The 18,334-nt window shown below is 37.3% G+C and overlaps 1 protein-coding gene across 3 annotated transcripts in view; it reads left to right on the top strand.

Annotated features, from left to right (window-relative positions):
- The window catches only part of LOC150080740 (sodium- and chloride-dependent glycine transporter 1-like), a 263,490-nt gene extending 245,586 nt beyond the window's left edge, over positions 1-17,904 (top strand). For all 3 annotated transcript variants that reach the window (XM_090381755.1, XM_090381754.1, XM_090381756.1), the window contains one exon: positions 17,053-17,904. In XM_090381755.1, coding sequence (XP_090237881.1) covers positions 17,053-17,310 — 258 coding nt within the window. In that variant the 3' untranslated portion in view covers positions 17,311-17,904. The remainder of the gene's footprint in view (positions 1-17,052) is intronic.
- The last annotated feature ends 430 nt before the right edge of the window (positions 17,905-18,334 follow it).

Genomic DNA, 18,334 nt, shown 5'->3' with positions numbered 1-18,334 from the left:
TATGGAAATGCTGTTTAACAATTAGGAAACTGTAGTACTAGAAACCTCAGAGTGATTAATATCATGACTAATGATTGCAAAAATACCAGATCTTCTCAGTACCAGTACTACGGTATTTTTTTTTTTATTATCAATACCAGTATTTTTCAAAAATTCTTCAAAGTAATAATAAACATATTAATAAGCAAATAAAAAATTTATTAAAGTGGAACACAGGATTACATAACATAAGTGATAAAAACTTTAACATGAAAACAAGAAAAATTCAAAGAATAAACAGAAACACAATGCAAAAAAAATTAATCAGAAGTTTACTACTCTGAATTCCTAATTTAAAAAAAAAAAAAAAAAACATAGAAAACACAATGTATATAAACTTTTGTCCCCCAAGCACAACCTTATTTTGGTGCGGAAAAATCCAACCATGGAAAATGCTCTTTCTGAATCCACACTCATCAGGCAAACTGATTTCAAGCTTTCAAAGACCATTATTAAAAATTTTCCTCCGATTCTTTCTTCTTGAAAAAATGCCATTTCTTTTCATATGATTTGAATAACACAATATCTTTTGGGTCTTGTCTGATTTGGCTTGTGTCTCAAGAACCTGTTCAGATTTTTCCTTCATCAATAAACCCAATGTTAACATAGAAAGAGTTACTGTTGTCATATTTTCTGATACTCTATTGCTGGACCTGGGAATACAGCTGGAACTTTCATTTTCCATAAGATGCCTGACAGTTTCTGTGACAGTCTTCATAATAGCAGATTTACTAGTCTTCTGAAAAATTCCCCAATCTTCCTCTGTGCTTGAGGTCTTCCAGTCAAACAAATGCGATAAAACGTCAGAGTATACTGTCCAGCTTTCTTTTAGCCTGTATACAAGCTCTTCTTTAAACTGATTGCTCATATCTGTATTTTGCTGGATTAACTTGTCTAGCATGAATTTTAGTGTTACATCTGCCATGTAAAAATTTATTTTTACAACATAATGCCTCCACTGCCACTTTATTTGGCTGTAATGCCAATATTATGTTAGAAAGTAGTTCAAAATCAATTACACTAAATGTAATATCTGATTTTAAGTCAATCAGATTTTTTCTTACACAATGCTTCAGTTCAGAGAACCACTCCAACATTGACAGCGTATTGTTCCATCACGTAGAACAGGGGTCAGCAAACTTTTTTTGGAAAGGGCCAGATTGTAAAATTTTTAGGCTCGGCGGGCCAGGTAGCAAGCTCGAAGATATTTACATGGGTAATTCTACTCACAGAGCAACAAAAAAAAACAGGTTCAAAATCTTTTTATTAGGAAGTGAATATTTATACACATGCTGACACTTACAAAAAATGAATAAAATATTTCCATTTATTAATAAACGTATTATAGAACTGGTTAAATTTTGTACTAATGCGATGTGAATGTAATTGTTTTTTCTGAGATAATATTTCATCATACTGGAGTTCGAAGTTAGTACTTCCTATCATTAATGAATCACTTATAAGTTTATCAAGTGGAAATCTGCTGTACACCAATGGAAACAGTGAAAGGAGTGAAGGTGGAGTTGGGTTTCTGGTCCATAAAGATTTTAAAAACAACATTTTGGAATTCAAAAGTACATCACCAAGGGTGTCAAGACTAATACTCAAGATTTCTAAGAGGTACAAGCTAAAGATTATAATGATTTATGCACCAACATCGAGCCATGATGATGAAGAGGTTGAAGAAATGTACACCGAAATTGAGAGTCTTCTAGATGAGCAGAAAACCCACTACACTATTATTATAGGGGACTTCAATGCTAAGGTTGGAAAAAGGCAAAACAGCACAGAAAGAGGAACTATAGGAAATTTTGGAATTGGTGAAAGAAATAAAAGAGGTGAAAGACTTGTGGAATTTGCAGAATCTCAAGGACTGTCAGTAATGAACACTTTTTTCAAGAAAAGGGTGAACAGAAAGTGGACATGGAAGAGTCCAAATGGATTAACAACTAATGAAATCGACTTCATCCTCACTAACAGAAGATATATTGTGAATGATGTTACCGTCCTGAATAAGGTAAATGTTGGAAGTGATCACAGAATGGTAAGATGTACACTTGATATAGATGTAGGAAAGGAAAGGAAAAAACTGACTCGAGTAAATAATACAAAGGTCTTTGAAATAACAGAGGAGGAGAAAAAGCAGTATGTACTGGAACTTAAGAACAAGTTTGAGCTTCTGCAGACTGCTCAGGACCAAGATATTGATGAGGAATATTACAACTTTCTGAAAGTGATAAAGCCCAAGAAACCTATAGGGAAACAGAAATCCAAAGAAGAAAAAATTAGTCAAGAAACACTTGTCATGATGAACCAAAGACGACAAATGAAGAGCAAGAAAAACACTGACAGGGAGAAAATTGAGTATACTGAGTTATGCAAAGCCATTAGAGAGAGACTCAGAGAGGACATAAGAAGATTTAACACAAGAAAAGTAGAACAAGCATTAAGGGAAAACAAAGGATTTAAATCAGCAGCCATGAGCAGTAATACAGAAAGACAAATGATACTGAAACTGAAGAATAGCGATGGTGTACTTATAAACAGCAGAGAAGGCATAATTCAAATAGCAGAAGACTACTATAGAGAACTATACAAGGAGCGAGGGAATGATACCAGCAGTGGGGAAGATGGATTGCAAAGTAGCAACACATACGACATACCCGATATTCTTCCTGATGAGGTAGAACATGCATTGAAGAAAATGAAGAATCGGAAAGCCCTGGGGGAAGATGAAGTTACTGTAGAGTTGTTAAAATTGGGAGGAAGAGACATAACACAAAAACTGGCAAGGCTCTTCACAAAGTGCATTAGAAAAGGTGTGATGCCTAAGCAGTGGAATAATGCAATCATAGTTTTGCTGCATAAGAAAGGAGATAAATCAGAAATTGGCAATTATAGACCAATTAGCTTGTTATCCCATATCTACAAGTTGTTCACAAGGGTCATTACTAACAGATTAGAAAGAATACTTGATGAGAATCAACCGAAAGAGCAAGCTGGCTTTAGGACAGGATTCTCAACTATGGATCACCTTCACGTAATATCACAGCTAATGGAGAAAGCAAATGAATATAAAACACCATTATGCCTGGCATTTGTGGATTATGAAAAGGCATTTGACTCCATACAGCATAAGGCAATGTTTCGGGCACTGGAAAGACAAGGCATAGATACTCCATATATTATGATTTTGAAGAAAATATATGAGAGTGCTACATCCTTTATTAGACTAGACAAAGACAGTAGCAAATTTAAAATTGAGAAAGGAGTTCGACAAGGAGACACAATATCTCCGAAGCTGTTTACTGCTACCCTTGAGGAAGCTTTCATTAGATTAGACTGGTCGCAGAAAGCAGTCAATGTGAATGGAGAGTACCTAAACCATTTACGATTTGCAGATGACATTGTGGTCATAAGCCACGATCCCAAAGAATTAGAGGAAAATCTTAGTCAGTTATGCAGAGTCAGTAAAGATTTTGGACTAAAGATGAATATGGCTAAAACAAAAGTAATGATGAACAAGTATGCCACGGAAAGGGAAATAATGATTGATGGAGCAGTAATTGAAAAGGTGGAGTCATATACTTATCTGGGACAAGTTATTAGCTGTAATAATGATAAATGGCTGGAAGTCAAGAGAAGAATAAATTTTGGATGGATAGCATTCAGGAAATATAGTCACATACTGAAGAGCAATATCCCAGTTTGTCTGAAACGTAAAATAATGAATCAATGTATACTCCCCACCATGACTTATGGAAGTGAAACTTGGGCACTCACCAAAAGAATGGAAGAGAAGCTAAGAACTACACAGCGAAGAATGGAACAAATTATATTGGGAATCAGACTGTTAGATAAGAAGAGAAACACATGGATTAGGCAGCAAACTCAAGTAAAGGACATTCTTATCAAAACTAAAGAACTAAAATGGTCTTGGGCAGGACACATAGCTAGAAGACATGATGACAGATGGACTAAGAAAATAACAGAATGGTACCCAAGAGGAGCTAGAAGAAAACCTGGAAGACAAAGGCGGAGATGGATAGATGAAATTCATGAGTTTTTGAGTAGTAAATGGATGGCCAGTGCTCAAAACAGAAGGAACTGGAAAGTTGCTGGACAGGCCTTCATCCTGCAGTGGATTGAAAATGGCTGATGATGATGATGATGATGATCATTAATGTTGTTTGCAAATGGTCATCCATTAATAATGATCTGTATTGCGATTTTACATATTTCATTTTCGAAAATGTCTTTTCACATTGGTCATCATCATCATCAGCCATTTTCAATCCACTGCAGGATGAAGGCCTCTCCAGCAACTTTCCAGTTCCTTCTGTTTTGAGCACTGGCCATCCATTTACTACCCAAAAACTCATGAATTTCATCTATCCATCTCCGCCTTTGTCTTCCAGGTTTTCTTCTAGCTCCTCTTGGGTACCATTCTGTTATTTTCTTAGTCCATCTGTCATCATGTCTTTGAGCTATGTGTCCTGCCCAAGACCATTAGGCGCCTCCGTAGCCAGGTGAGAAGAAGCAGCAGTGCGTAGCACACGCTTCTTGATTAGACCAGGGTTCGAGCCCGTCACCACCAAATACGGAGGATGCAGAAAGGTCAGGGAATGACCACCGCATATCCCGGAGCAATATGGCCTTAGTTGCTAATGCTCCTAAAAACCAAATAACAAACAACAAACAAACAACCAAGACCGTTTTAGTTCTTTAGTTTGATAAGAATGTCCTTTACTTGAGTTTGCTGCCTAATCCACCTGTTTCTCTTCTTATCTAACAGTCTGATTCCCAATATAATTTGTTCCATTCTTCGCTGTGTAGTTCTCAGCTTCTCTTCCATTCTTTTGGTGAGTGCCCAAGTTTCACTTCCATAAGTCATGGTGGGGAGTATACATTGATTCATTATTTTATGTTTCAGACAAACTGGGATGCTCTTCAGTATGTGACTATATTTCCTGAATGCTATCCATCCAATATTTATTCTTCTCTTGACTTCCAGCCATTTATCATTATTACAGCTAATAACTTGTCTCAGATAAGTATATGACTCCACCTTTTCAATTACTGCTCCTTCAATCATTATTTTCTTTTCCGTGGCATACTTGTTCATCATTACTTTTGTTTTAACCATATTCATCTTTAGTCCAAAATCCTTACTAACTGTGCATAACTGATTAAGATTTTCCTCTAATTCTTTGGGATCGTGGCTTATAACCACAATGTCATCTGCAAATCGTAAATGGTTTAGGTACTCTCCGTTCACATTGACTCCTTTCTGCGACCAGTCTAATCTTCTGAAAGCTTTCTGAAGGGCAGCAGTAAACAGCTTCGGAGATATTGTGTCTCCTTGTTGAACTCCTTTCTCGATTTTAAATTTGCTACTGTCTTTGTCTAGTCTAATAAAGGAGGTAGCACTCTCATATATTTTCTTCAAAATCATAATATATGGGGTATCTATGCCTTGTCTTTCCAGTGCCCGAAACATTGCCTTATGCTGTATGGAGTCAAATGCCTTTTCATAATCCACAAATGCCAAGCATAATGGTGTTTTATATTCATTTGCTTTCTCCATTAGCTGTGATATTACGTGAAGGTGAGCCATAGTTGAGAATCCTGTCCTAAAGCCAGCTTGCTCTTTCGGTTGATTCTCATCAAGTATTCTTTCTAATCTGTTTGTAATGACCCTTGTGAACAACTTGTAGATGTGGGATAACAAGCTAATTGGTCTATAATTTCCAATTTCTGATTTATCTCCTTTCTTATGCAGCAAAACTATGATTGCATTATTCCACTGCTTAGGCGTGACACCTTTTCTAATGCACTTTGTGAAGAGCCTTGCCAGTTTTTGTGTTATGTCTCTTCCTCCCAATTTTAACAACTCTACAGTAACTTCATCTTCCCCCGGGGCTTTCCGATTCTTCATTTTCTTCAATGCATGTTCTACCTCATCAGGAAGAATATCGGGTATGTCGTAGGTGTTGCTACTTTGCAATCCATCTTCCCCACTGCTGGTATCATTCCCTCGCTCCTTGTATAATTTTCTATAGTAGTCTTCTGCTATTTGAATTATGCCTTCTCTGATGTTTATAAGTACACCATCACTATTCTTCAGTTTCAGTATCATTTGTCTTTCTATATTACTGCTCATGGCTGCTGATTTAAATCCTTTGTTTTCCCTTAATGCTTGTTCTACTTTTCTTGTGTTAAATCTTCTTATGTCCTCTCTAAGTCTCTTTCTAATGGCTTTGCATAACTCAGTATACTCAATTTTCTCCCTGTCAGTGTTTTTCTTGCTCTTCATTTGTCGTCTTTGGTTCATCATGACAAGTGTTTCTTGACTAATTTTTTTCTTCTTTGGATTTCTGTTTCTCTATAGGTTTCTTGGGCTTTATCACTTTCAGAAAGTTGTAATATTCCTCGTCGATATCTTGGTCCTGAGCAGTCTGCAGAAGCTCAAACTTGTTCTTAAGTTCCAGTACATACTGCTTTTTTTTCTCCTCCTGTGTTATCTCAAAGACCTTTGTATTATTTACTCGAGTCAGTTTTTTCCTTTCCTTTCCTTTCCTACATCTATATCAAGTGTACATCTTACCATTCTGTGATCACTTCCAACATTTACCTTATTCAGGACGGTAACATCATTCACAATATATCTTCTGTTAGTGAGGATGAAGTCGATTTCATTAGTTGTTAATCCATTTGGACTCTTCCATGTCCACTTTCTGTTCACCCTTTTCTTGAAAAAAGTGTTCATTACTGACAGTCCTTGAGATTCTGCAAATTCCACAAGTCTTTCACCTCTTTTATTTCTTTCACCAATTCCAAAATTTCCTATAGTTCCTCTTTCTGCGCTGTTTTGCCTTTTTCCAACCTTGCATTGAAGTCCCCCATAATAATAGTGTAGTGGGTTTTCTGCTCATCTAGAAGCCTCAATTTCGGTGTACATTTCTTCAACCTCTTCATCATCATGGCTCGATGTTGGTGCATAAATGATTATAATCTTTAGCTTGTACCTCTTAGAAATCTTGAGTATTAGTCTTGATACCCTTGGTGATGTACGTTTGAATTCCAAAATGTTATTTTTAAAATCTTTATGGACCAGAAACCCAACTCCACCTTCACTCCTTTCACTGTTTCCATTGGTGTACAGCAGATTTCCACTTGATAAACTTATAAGTGATTCATTTCTTCTTCTTGTTTCAGCCAAACCGATGATATTCCAATTCACATTTTCTAATTCCTTTTCCAGCTCTAATATCCTGTCTTCACCGATAAGTGATCGTACGTTATAACAGGCCAAGTTCAGTTTCAGTGCATGGCAGCCTGGTCGTACCCAGAGATTCTTAGCACTCTCTGCTTCCACTCTGATCCTCTCGCTACCGTAAGAGGGAGAGTGAAAGCTGCTGGGGACTGAGGGCCATTTGTATTGTTGTGCTCTCATATGATGGAGGTTTTGGTCTTTTCCTCTTCACACTGACCAGGCGTTTTGAAGAGAACCACTCTACACGATCGTTGCTACCTAAGTGACATAACAGGGCTTACCATTGAGAAGGTGTGCATGAGTGGATTTTAGGGAGGCAGGCCAACCAGACTTCTCCTAAATCTTCTGTAATAGAGAGATATTGGATCCATCAGTGTTTTAGGCTGAGTGTCTGATAACACACAGGATACCTGTTCCCCTCTAAGCCTCCTTCACACTGGTAAGTACTCCCAAATACAGATATAAATCCCCATGCATATGATTTTAATTGACCGTATTTATCTTCCAAAAGATATTTATAGAATTGGGTTAGATCCATTTATTTAAACCTAACCTTTAGCATATCATCATTTTGCAGATCAATCACTTCCAATTGAAGGTCTGATGGAAGCTCCTCAATTGTACAGCCAAATGGATTTTTTAAGGTGTAAGGTGTATTTAGTGGCAGAAGGCACCAGGGGGTTTCCCCCATCTCCGCATAGTTTTCATTGTGGGTGTACCAGTTCACTGGAAATGCCAGAGATTTAAAAGTGTATGGATATTGTATATGTGTAGTGCCGTGTACCGTTGTTCATCTGGTCGTTTAGCCGCTGGACCCCTACTGAGGCACAATGTTGCCCCATGGAGGCAGACCAGGAACCAAGTAGACTTAAGTTACTCTGGCAGGTCCTGCCACCTAATTTCCTGAGATTTCAGTGGCTAGGACCTAAAAAAAAAAAAAAAAAAAGTAAATAAATAAAATAAAAATAAAACAATAAATAAATAAAATAATAATAAAAAATATGAATAAAAAAAATAAATTGCATGCATATATATGTGTGCATACACATACCACCGTCAATCGTGGGGTTGACGTCGCTTGAGTTGGGCCGGAATGTGGGCGAAGATATTTTGGATGTCTTAAAATTTAGGTGTGTGGGGCTTCGCTAGCGTGAAGATAGAGAGGGGGGAGCTGAATACTGGGGGGAGAGAAAGACAGAAGTATGGGGCCAATAGGGAAGACAGTCCAAAGTTTCAGTGGGGCATGGGCATGCCCCACCAGAGTAGAAATGAAGGTGGGGGACGAGAGAATCAACTCCCCGAGGGAGTAGAGTTTAAAAGTGAAGGGGGCTAGGGTGCCCTCTTCAGGCTGCCGTAAGGCTTTGGGAGCTAGGCTGCAGTTTGTTGTCTCTATTCTTGTCCACTTGATTCAGGTTGGGACACTCATGGGGCAATCCCTGTCCTTTTTTTTTTTCCATTGATTCTCTTTTCTTCTTCTTTTCTCTATTCCTTTCGTTTCCGTTCATTTTCTTTTCTTCAAGAGTTTTCTTTTCCAGCCAAATGGATTTTGAAATATGGAAATGTCTTTTGCACTTGCATCAAGATTCAAAAAATGCTGTTGTAACTATAGTTTAAGTTCAGAAAATATATCCGCCGCAAATTTTTTTGGGAATGGGTATTTCGTTAATATTTGAAATTTTTTACAGCATGGAAAATGGTAAAACTTGGTTAATGTGATTTGTGTTTCTAACAATGAAAATTTTTGACGATATGACTTTACGATAGAATACGTTTCACATATGAGCACTGTTTTCCCCTGTAATTTTAAGTTAAATTCGTTAAGATATCCCACAATGTCTGTAGCAAATGCTAATTTCCATAGCCATTCATTGTTAGATAATAGTGGTTGTGGGCAGTTTTTCTCATTTAGAAAAATTTCTATTGCTTCTCTGAGTTCAAAAAATCCCAATAAAACTTTTCTATTGCTGAGCCATCGAACTGCTGTGTATGGTAGGGCAAATCACGATATTCGGCTTCAATCTCTAATAAAAAATCACGAAACTGATGATGGTTAAGTCCACGAGAGCAAATAAAGTTAACCGCTGACACAACTGGTTCAATAACACATGACAGATTGAGGTGTTTCCCACAAAGAGCCTGCTGGTGAATAATACAATGAATTACCAGAGGTTTTGAACATTTAGCTTCTTCACAAGCCTTAAAAATTTGTCCAACTAATCCTTTCCCCGTTCCACACATATTTTTACCACCATCAGTTGTGACACATTTTAACTGATTCTATTGCAAATTGTACTGTGTTAGCGTTTTCTCGACTTCCTTGAAGATATCTTCGCCTGTAGTTGTTCCATGCAGACTATTCATAGAAGCTAATTCTTCAGTAACCTCAAACTCAGTATTGACTCTTCGAATAAACAGCAACAATTGGGCAGTATCAGTAATGTCTGTAGATTCATCAAGAGACAACGAAAACCACTTGAAACTTTTTGCCTTGTCTTTTAATTGACTCTTGATGTGGCTCCCAATGTCCTCAACTCTCTTAACAGTTGTTCTTGCCGAAAGACTGACAGGTTGAAACAAATCCATTTTCTCTGGATACATTTCTTCGGCTGCCACAAGCAAACATGATTTAATTAATTCACCATCGGTAAATGGTTTCCCTTTCTTGGCTAATAAATGAGCTATTCGTAAGCTTACTTTAGTTACTGCTTCATTATCATTTTTTATTTTAACGAATAAATTGCATTGTGACGATGCATTATGTTTTAAACTTTCCAATTTTAGCTTCCATTGATTTTCTGTGAGTTTTGAATATTGTGCCGGGTGCTTAGTTTGGTAATGACAATGTATATTGTACTCTCTTTCGCACAGCTATTGTGTCATTACATAATAAACATGATACTTTGTCTTTTATTTCTATGACAAAATAATTCACGCTCCATTCAGCTTTAAAAGCATGACATTCGAAGTCCACTTTTCTCTTCATATTTGGTCTTGAGGGTGACATGGAAACAGTGGGTAATAAATAAAAGGAAAAAGAAAGTGCCGTGACAGACAATACCACGTGCGCCGCTAAAGCAAAACTGAGAGAAATGCTGGCAACACTTGTTCTATGGTAGACAACAGAATACGAATATGCGACGCCAGTAGCACCACATGCAGTCATTATTCTTAACTCGACTGTTGGCTATTGCAGTGCGTAATTTGATTTATTTTTTCTTTTTTTCATGTAAAAAACAATATTAACCCGCAAGCCGGATTAAAAAGAGGGGGTGGGGCAGATTTGACCCGCGGGCCGTAGTTTGCCGACCCCTGACGTAGAAGAATATAATATTAACCATGTTCTTTGCCACATTCCTTGTAGGATATCTATGAAATAACTTACCTTTCAGATTTTTGCAATAAGAGTTCCCAAATCTCTGTATTGTATATGTATAGTTTCCAAGATCAGTAGACTCCATTTCGCTACTACCAACCAAACCAAATCCTTCAGCATATTCACTCTCGTTGTCTGTGTCGTCTGTACCTCCTGCATTTGGCATTTCTTCTTTAGTCGCCCCTTCTTCCTTGTTATCAGGTAAATTGTTTTTATTATAAAGTATTTTTATGACAGCCATTTGAATGCCATGTGCCAAGCATAATTGATATTGATTTGAATGTCTCTGGCTACCTTTTGCATAATTGATATACCATCAGCGGTCGTAGAAATACATTTTTCAGCTGGCAGAGATCCAGACACAAGCTTTAGGCCAAGATTCCAAAACTTATCATTTTAATGAATATTGATATTCATATAGTGCAAATTTTTTATGGACATCCATTTGTCAAATGTAAGGCTAAACACCTTTTTGCCAACTTTGTGTTTTGAAATCTCCCTATGACTTCTTTTCAGATTTTCTTGCCATATTTCAGAACAATTTCTCTGTGTTCTACAAATTCAGAATATCTTAGTAGCCTTTTTCTGTCAATACTTTCTGCAAATCATATGACATTCAAATTTTGTTGAAGGGTATACCATCATGAATGATCAGCTGAGACACCACAACAGGAAATGAATCATCCACTGATTTTTTTAAAAAGTTTAATTTGTGCATGAGAAGGAGATTCTCTGACAATTGTCTTGCTTTGCACTTGCTGGTTTGATATAGATATATTATCACTGTCTTCATTTAATCTTTTTTAACAAATTTTTCACATGACTCGTTTATAAATGGGTATGCAGTCCGCGCAATTCTTTCTCCAAATTCTTTTATTGTTTTTTGAGCACTCCCTGCACACTCCTGCATTCCCATCTTTTGTTTAATCAAAATAAACGATGAACTTCAAGACTACTAGTGACGGTCGTGTTCCAAGCCGCTAAGTGGATTTTTCTTATTTATTGATTTTAAATTATTATTTTTCTAAAACTTTTGATTTAAATTTAGTAGTATAACATTATTTTGTGATTTTTTGATTAATTTGGTGTATTTATTCTTTACTCGGCCTTGTAAAAGTATCGGTAAGGGTTTCCACGTGTTCGTAACTACCGCTACCGTTATTAACTTTCCCGCCATTGTGATACCGTAGGTTATATACCGTACTAGATAGCGTTAGTTGAACTTCGTTAGCAGTTAAATTGTACGTTTAAATAAATACATATAACGACTTAGATTACAAACGTAATATAATTAATAACATAATTAATTAATAAATTAATAGAATCATGACTCAGACCAGAGCAGCAAAGCAAAAGGCTCAAGCTAATGGAAGTGCTGTGGCTCAGAGCAGAACTGAGGGGGGCAGTTGTCCTCTGACTCACAGCCTTATAAAATGCACTGTTTGCTTGATGTTTGCAGAGCAATCGGGTACGGGACATGATACTGCCAAGGGGGATGTCTTTGTGTGTGCGCGATGCAAGGAGTGTATCGATATCAGGCAACAACTCGGCGTTCTTTTGGGCCTATATGAGAGCTTGAAGGACAGGGTGGATGCCCTCGAAGAAACTAAATTGAGGGGCCCATCAAGCTCTCAGCTGCCCACATCAACGCCAGAGCTTGCACTTGGGCATCGCGTGACACAGAGACAACCCCCAAGGCAGAATGCGCTGGTCCCGAAGGAACTAGTAGTTGTTGGTGACTCTATTGTCAAGGAAACGGGGAACATGCTTTGTAAAAAAGATAGGTGGAACAGGACCAGGGTATGTCTGCCAGGGGCAAAGGTTGATGACGTTGTAGAGCGAATATCATCTTTTAAGGGCACAAAAGGTGATATAGTTGTACACGTTGGCACTAATAATATTAAGAGTAGGAGACCGGCAGAATTACTTAACAAGTACAGGTCACTGTTGAACAAAAGCCGAGAATTAGGGTTGAATTTAAAAGTGTCTTCAATTCTGCCCAGACACGATAGGAGGGAGTATATGATGAGAGCCTTGTCGATCAATTCGGCCCTGGAAAGATTGTGCAAGGCTCAAGGGGTAGAATTTTTTTCAGCCTGGACTGTACTTGTTAACAGGAGAGATTGCTTCTACAGGGATGGGATACACTTAAATAGAAAGGGTGCAAGAATATTTGCTGATGCTATCGAGGCAGTGTTAGGTGGGTCGGAAAACTGCTAGCTTGGGGGGAGACAAAGACCAATAGATTGACAGTAGCCACTGGCAGAGGTGAAAGAGATTCTTGAACTGCTTCTATTAGAATGAGCAGAAGCCTGAAAAACAAGATGCATGGTATTTCAGAGACTGCTGGGAGCCATTGTGGTACAAGTAAACACATGGGTTGTGTTAGGGTAGCTAAGAATAGAAACAGGTGCAGGTATACTTGCGTGTACACCAATGCTAGGAGTTTAGTAAATAAATTTGATGAATTTGAGGTATTGCTCAAAACATCGAAGGCAGATATTGTTGGGATATCAGAGACGTGGTGTCACACAGATATAAGGGATGCGGAACTGCAATTTGGTGAGTACAACGTCTACAGAAAGGATAGACAGGATAGGAAGGGGGGAGGTGTTATGCTATTAGTTAAGAAACACATAAAAACCAAGGAAGTGAAGCCAGTCGACATCGCTGGACAGTGCAGTGTGGAGTCAGTTTGGTGTGACATAAGCATAGGGAAATCAAAATTGACAGTAGGAGTGTGCTATAGGCCTAATGACTCTGATGAGTATAATAAGGAACTGTACAGGGAAATAGAATGGGCCAGTAAATCAGAGTGTCTTATAATGGGAGAATTTAATTTCCCAGATATTGACTGGAATTTGGGGGCTGGATACTCACACACTAGCAGGGCTTTTGTGGATTTATTGGATGATTGTTTTCTACGTCAGCATGTTCGGGAGGCAACTAGAGGGAGCAATACTCTTGATTTGATTATCAGCAGTGATTCTTCATGCATTAAGAATCTGCAGATAAATGAACCACTAGGTGGCAGTGATCACAGTGTGCTGAAGTGGGATTTACTCAAAGAGGTAACTACCATTAGGGGTAAAGGGAAGGGTTATTGCTTCCGTAAAGGCGACTACGATGGACTGAGACAGTATTTAAATTCTATACAGTGGGACCAACTGATGATGTTACCAACAGCAAATTCAAAATGGGAAGCATTCAAAGAACTTATCTTGGAAGCTACTAGGCTTTACATACCAACTAAGAAATATTGTTCAAGGTTTAGGCCAAAATGGATGTCAGATGAACTAATGAGGCATATGGCAGAGAAGAAACATGCATGGGATACATACAAATTAACACATGACACAGAAGCCTATGATAGATACAAGTTGATATGCAACCAAGTTACAAAGGAAGTTAGGCAGGCGAAGGCAGATTACGAGAAATCCTTGGCAAGGGATGCAAAGAAAAACAGCAAAGAGTTCTTTACTTATGTAAACTCTAGAAGGAAGGGGATGAATCAGATTGGTCCACTTGATATTGATGGGTCAACTGTTGATGACCCTGCTCAGGTAGCTAACAAACTAAATGAATATTTTGCATCGACATTCACACATGAGGAGTTATTCAGCGAGGGGAATGCCAGAGGTGTATTCAACTCTAGCAGTAAGTTACAGAATCTTGAAATAACTGGGAGTAAAGTGGAGGAGAAACTGTTGAAGATAAACACAAGAAAGGCACCCGGGATGGATGGGATCTATCCAGTTATATTAAAGGAGGCAGCAAAGGAAGTAAGCAAACCCTTAGCCATAATTATGAGAGCTTCCTTGGACTCAGGGGAGGTACCCATAGACTGGAAATGTGCAAATGTGACCCCAATTCACAAAGGAGGATCAAAGGCTGACACAAGTAATTATAGACCTGTGAGCTTAACTTCTGTTCCAGGAAAATTAATGGAGGCACTGGTTAAAGAAGCACTGCAGGATCATTTAGACAAGACTTCAGTTATAGCTCAGACACAGCATGGTTTTGTTAAGGGGAAGTCTTGCCTGACCAACTTGATTGGATACTATGATGCAGTCACAAAAGAACTGGATGCAGGGAATAACTTTGATATTATATACTTGGATCTTAGAAAGGCTTTTGATACTGTTGCACATGGAAGACTGCTACACAAATTGGAGCAGTGTGACATTGGAGGAAAATTACTGCTATGGATAAAGGGGTGGTTGAGGGGGAGAAGACAGAGAGTGGTAATCAATGGACACTGCTCATCGTGGACTGATGTTATTAGTGGAGTCCCTCAGGGCTCAGTGTTGGGTCCATTATTGTTTTCTGTATTTATAAATGATATTGATGATGGTATATCGGGATTAATGTCCAAGTTTGCAGACGATACAAAGGTTGGCAGGGTTGTCAAGGACACTACTGACACTATGCTGCTGCAACAGGATCTGGAAAGGTTGAGCAGATGGGCTGAGAGGTGGCAAATGAAGTTTAACATTGACAAATGTAAAGTACTACACATGGGAAACAGCAACCCCAGAGCAACGTATCAACTCTGTGGTACAACACTGACAGTGGTAGAGAATGAAAGGGACTTGGGGGTGGTTGTACAGGCAGATATGAAGTTCTCTGAGCAGTGCAGACGGGCTGCAAGAGTAGCTCATGGAGTATTGTCAATGATATACAGGAATTTTTCCAGCAGGGATAAGGAGGTGATTATTCCATTGTATAAGGCGATGGTCAGGCCACACCTAGAGTACTGTATACAGGTCTGGAGGCCTCATTTCAAGAAGGATGTAGAGCTGCTGGAACGAGTACAGAGAAGGGCAACAAGATTAGTGAATGGAACAAAGGGGTGCTCTTACGAAGAACGGCTTAAGTTTTGCAAATTACAGTGTCTGGAGACTAGGCACCAGCGAGGTGATCTGATAGAGGTGTATAAAGCCTTGAATGGTTTAAGCATGCTCAATGCTGATGGGATTCTTCCTCTAGCTCAGAATAATCACCTGAGAGGGCATAAATTCAAATTGAGGAAAGACAGATGTAGGATAGACGTGCGGAAATTTGCCTTTAGCCAGCGGGTGGTTGGTTGGTGGAACAGACTTCCATCCCTTGTGGTGGAGGTTGATAGCCTAAATAAGTTTAAGGCTCAGCTGGACAGGTATTTTGAACGAACGGAGGGGTGAAGTGGAAGTGTTTTTTTTTTTTTTTTTTTTTTTTTGGCTGATGCTGCATAAGCTTGCTTTCTTGCATCAAATGCCTCTACTAATGTTAATGCTAATGCTAATAATACTATGGTGAAATCTTATCCATGGCTGTAAAAAAATTTCTGTTTTTTGACATGTCTAAACACATATTTTTTATTAATCTTACCCATTTACAATTCACCAGAAAATGTATAGCTAATTAGTTACAATCAATAAACAAATTGAACACTGCACTTCTCAAGTTGATGCATGTTGTATCGCAGGTCACCACAACTAGAGCTAGACTATGAAACAGCATTCAATTGTGTTAAAAGGAAAATATGTTTGCATATGAAAAATATGAAAGGAAAATAAGTCACAATTTATGTATGAACAAAGATTGAAAATTTTTTTAATAGATATACATCGCTTTTAGTATAGATACATTGATAGTTTTTCTGCTTATGGAAGTTGTATTGCCATTTAATTTTAAAAAATGAAAAAAAAAAATTTTTCTAATACCGTCAATGCCGGTATTGGACAGCTCGAAATACCAATATTGTCGTGTTTCTTTTTTTTCTACAAAACCAGTATTGCAGTCCCTAATCAAATATTGAAGCATAGTATTAAGACATTCTTTTCTGAGAAATTTTATCCCCATAGCATCCCTCTTGATTGCCAACTGATATGATCTCTGTTTTAAAGAAAAAAATTATTTGCATTTATAAAATATATATCTTTTAAATAACATAGGATTGCATTCTCAGATGTGTTGTCAAGAAAAAGAAAATCACTATAGAAAGATAATCTTAATTTAACTCTTCAGTAGAATTTCATTATACAGAGAGTATGAAGAGTGGATGTAACAAATGCAGTATATGATAGATATTGCTTCCAAGAAGAATGTTTACACTAGAATGAATAGAAAAAATTAGAGAGCTATTTTTTTTCCCTCTTGAAAACAGAAATGACAGAATTTTCCAGTGGAAAAAATATGTAGGTGAATACTTGTATTCTCTTATACACTAGTAATTTTCTGGGGAAAAAAATAAATAACAAATATCAGTTCTAAATATCATATACAGGTGTAAACCTATATATATTTAATATTAAGAAACTTATCATTTTATTAAATAGAATAATAAGACTGTTTAATCAAAATAACTCTTTTTATTTTCCAGCGCATAGGTACACTGGTTAAGCCTACAGATGAATGGGGTCCCAAACTTCAAATTCATCGCCTTGAAACCCACAGCCCAAAACATACAGATTCTCAAGTACCACTAGCTCTTCCCAATTATGATCCTGATGGATTTGGAGATCAAGACTTCTCTGATGATCAAAATCCCAGCAAGCCAGACAATGAAGGTGATGATACTTCAGAATTTGAAGGCTTAAGGCTCAATATTCCAATGTTTATGACAGAAACAGGAGTGTGACAAGAAACTCATATAGATAGTTGTGAAAAACAGCTGTCCACTTCTGTGCCTAGTAGCAGGCCATGCCCAGTTCCTTAATAATTGGTGCTCTAGAATGCTAAGTAACCAGCATTATAGCAGAACCCCCCAATAGCAGGTCTGTGAAAGTGGGGGAGCATATTATATTTGAAGGAGAGAGAGCACTGCAAAGATAGTAAGTGCAGGGTTATTTACAGCCCTGTCTACAAGTCTTTATCAGTGTAATATATATTTATATATTTTATTGCTCTATAATAGAGAATCATTTGCCAAACATAAATGTTCTAGAATTCTTTTTTGCTTTTATTAAGAACTTACAGCAGTGCTGAAAAAAATTTTACACGGCAAAGTGGAATAAAAATATGAAATGGGAACTTGTTATTGCCTTTCACTGGCAATTTCAAATATAATTTTTGCCTTTGGGAAGAAAACAGAAACCAGTGCAGTGCATCTCCCCACTTTCTGTTCTTTTAGTTCTGAGCTACAGGAGTTGCCATGGGTCCAAAGCTGTTAAATTTATTTAAAGAGGAGCTGATGCTAAGGTTCTGCACTAGTTATATTACCTTCTGAGAGTCATGAGTGAAAAAATATATCAAAAATTTGAAAAATTTAAAAGCTATGTAAGAAATATTGTAAAGCAATATTTTATTTTTATAAAAGTTATGATTTGATTTATATATATATATATATATATATATTTTTTTAATTATTATTATTTTTTTTTAATATTTATATCCTTTGATAATTCAGATGTGAAGTTAGAACATATGGAAATTTAGTTTTTCTTTTCTATTTATTTGTAACTAAACAAAATTGCAAAATTTACCTAACCTTTTATTTTTTGCCATTTTATTAGTATTTTATGGCAAAAACTTCCCTCTCTCTCTCTCTCTCCCCCACTTCCAATCTGTTTTCAACCAGCATTACCTTTATCAAGAAAAAGTGGGATGTAATTTTTTTTAACAACTTGTCTATCAGATAAGGAATTCTAAATTACCCTTTCCAT

The sequence above is a fragment of the Mastigoproctus giganteus genome, chromosome 9, assembly GCF_048544385.1.
Source record: "Mastigoproctus giganteus isolate SK-2022 chromosome 9, ASM4854438v1, whole genome shotgun sequence".
NCBI lineage: Eukaryota > Metazoa > Arthropoda > Arachnida > Uropygi > Thelyphonidae > Mastigoproctus > Mastigoproctus giganteus.
This window is presented reverse-complemented; position numbering and strand designations above follow the sequence as displayed.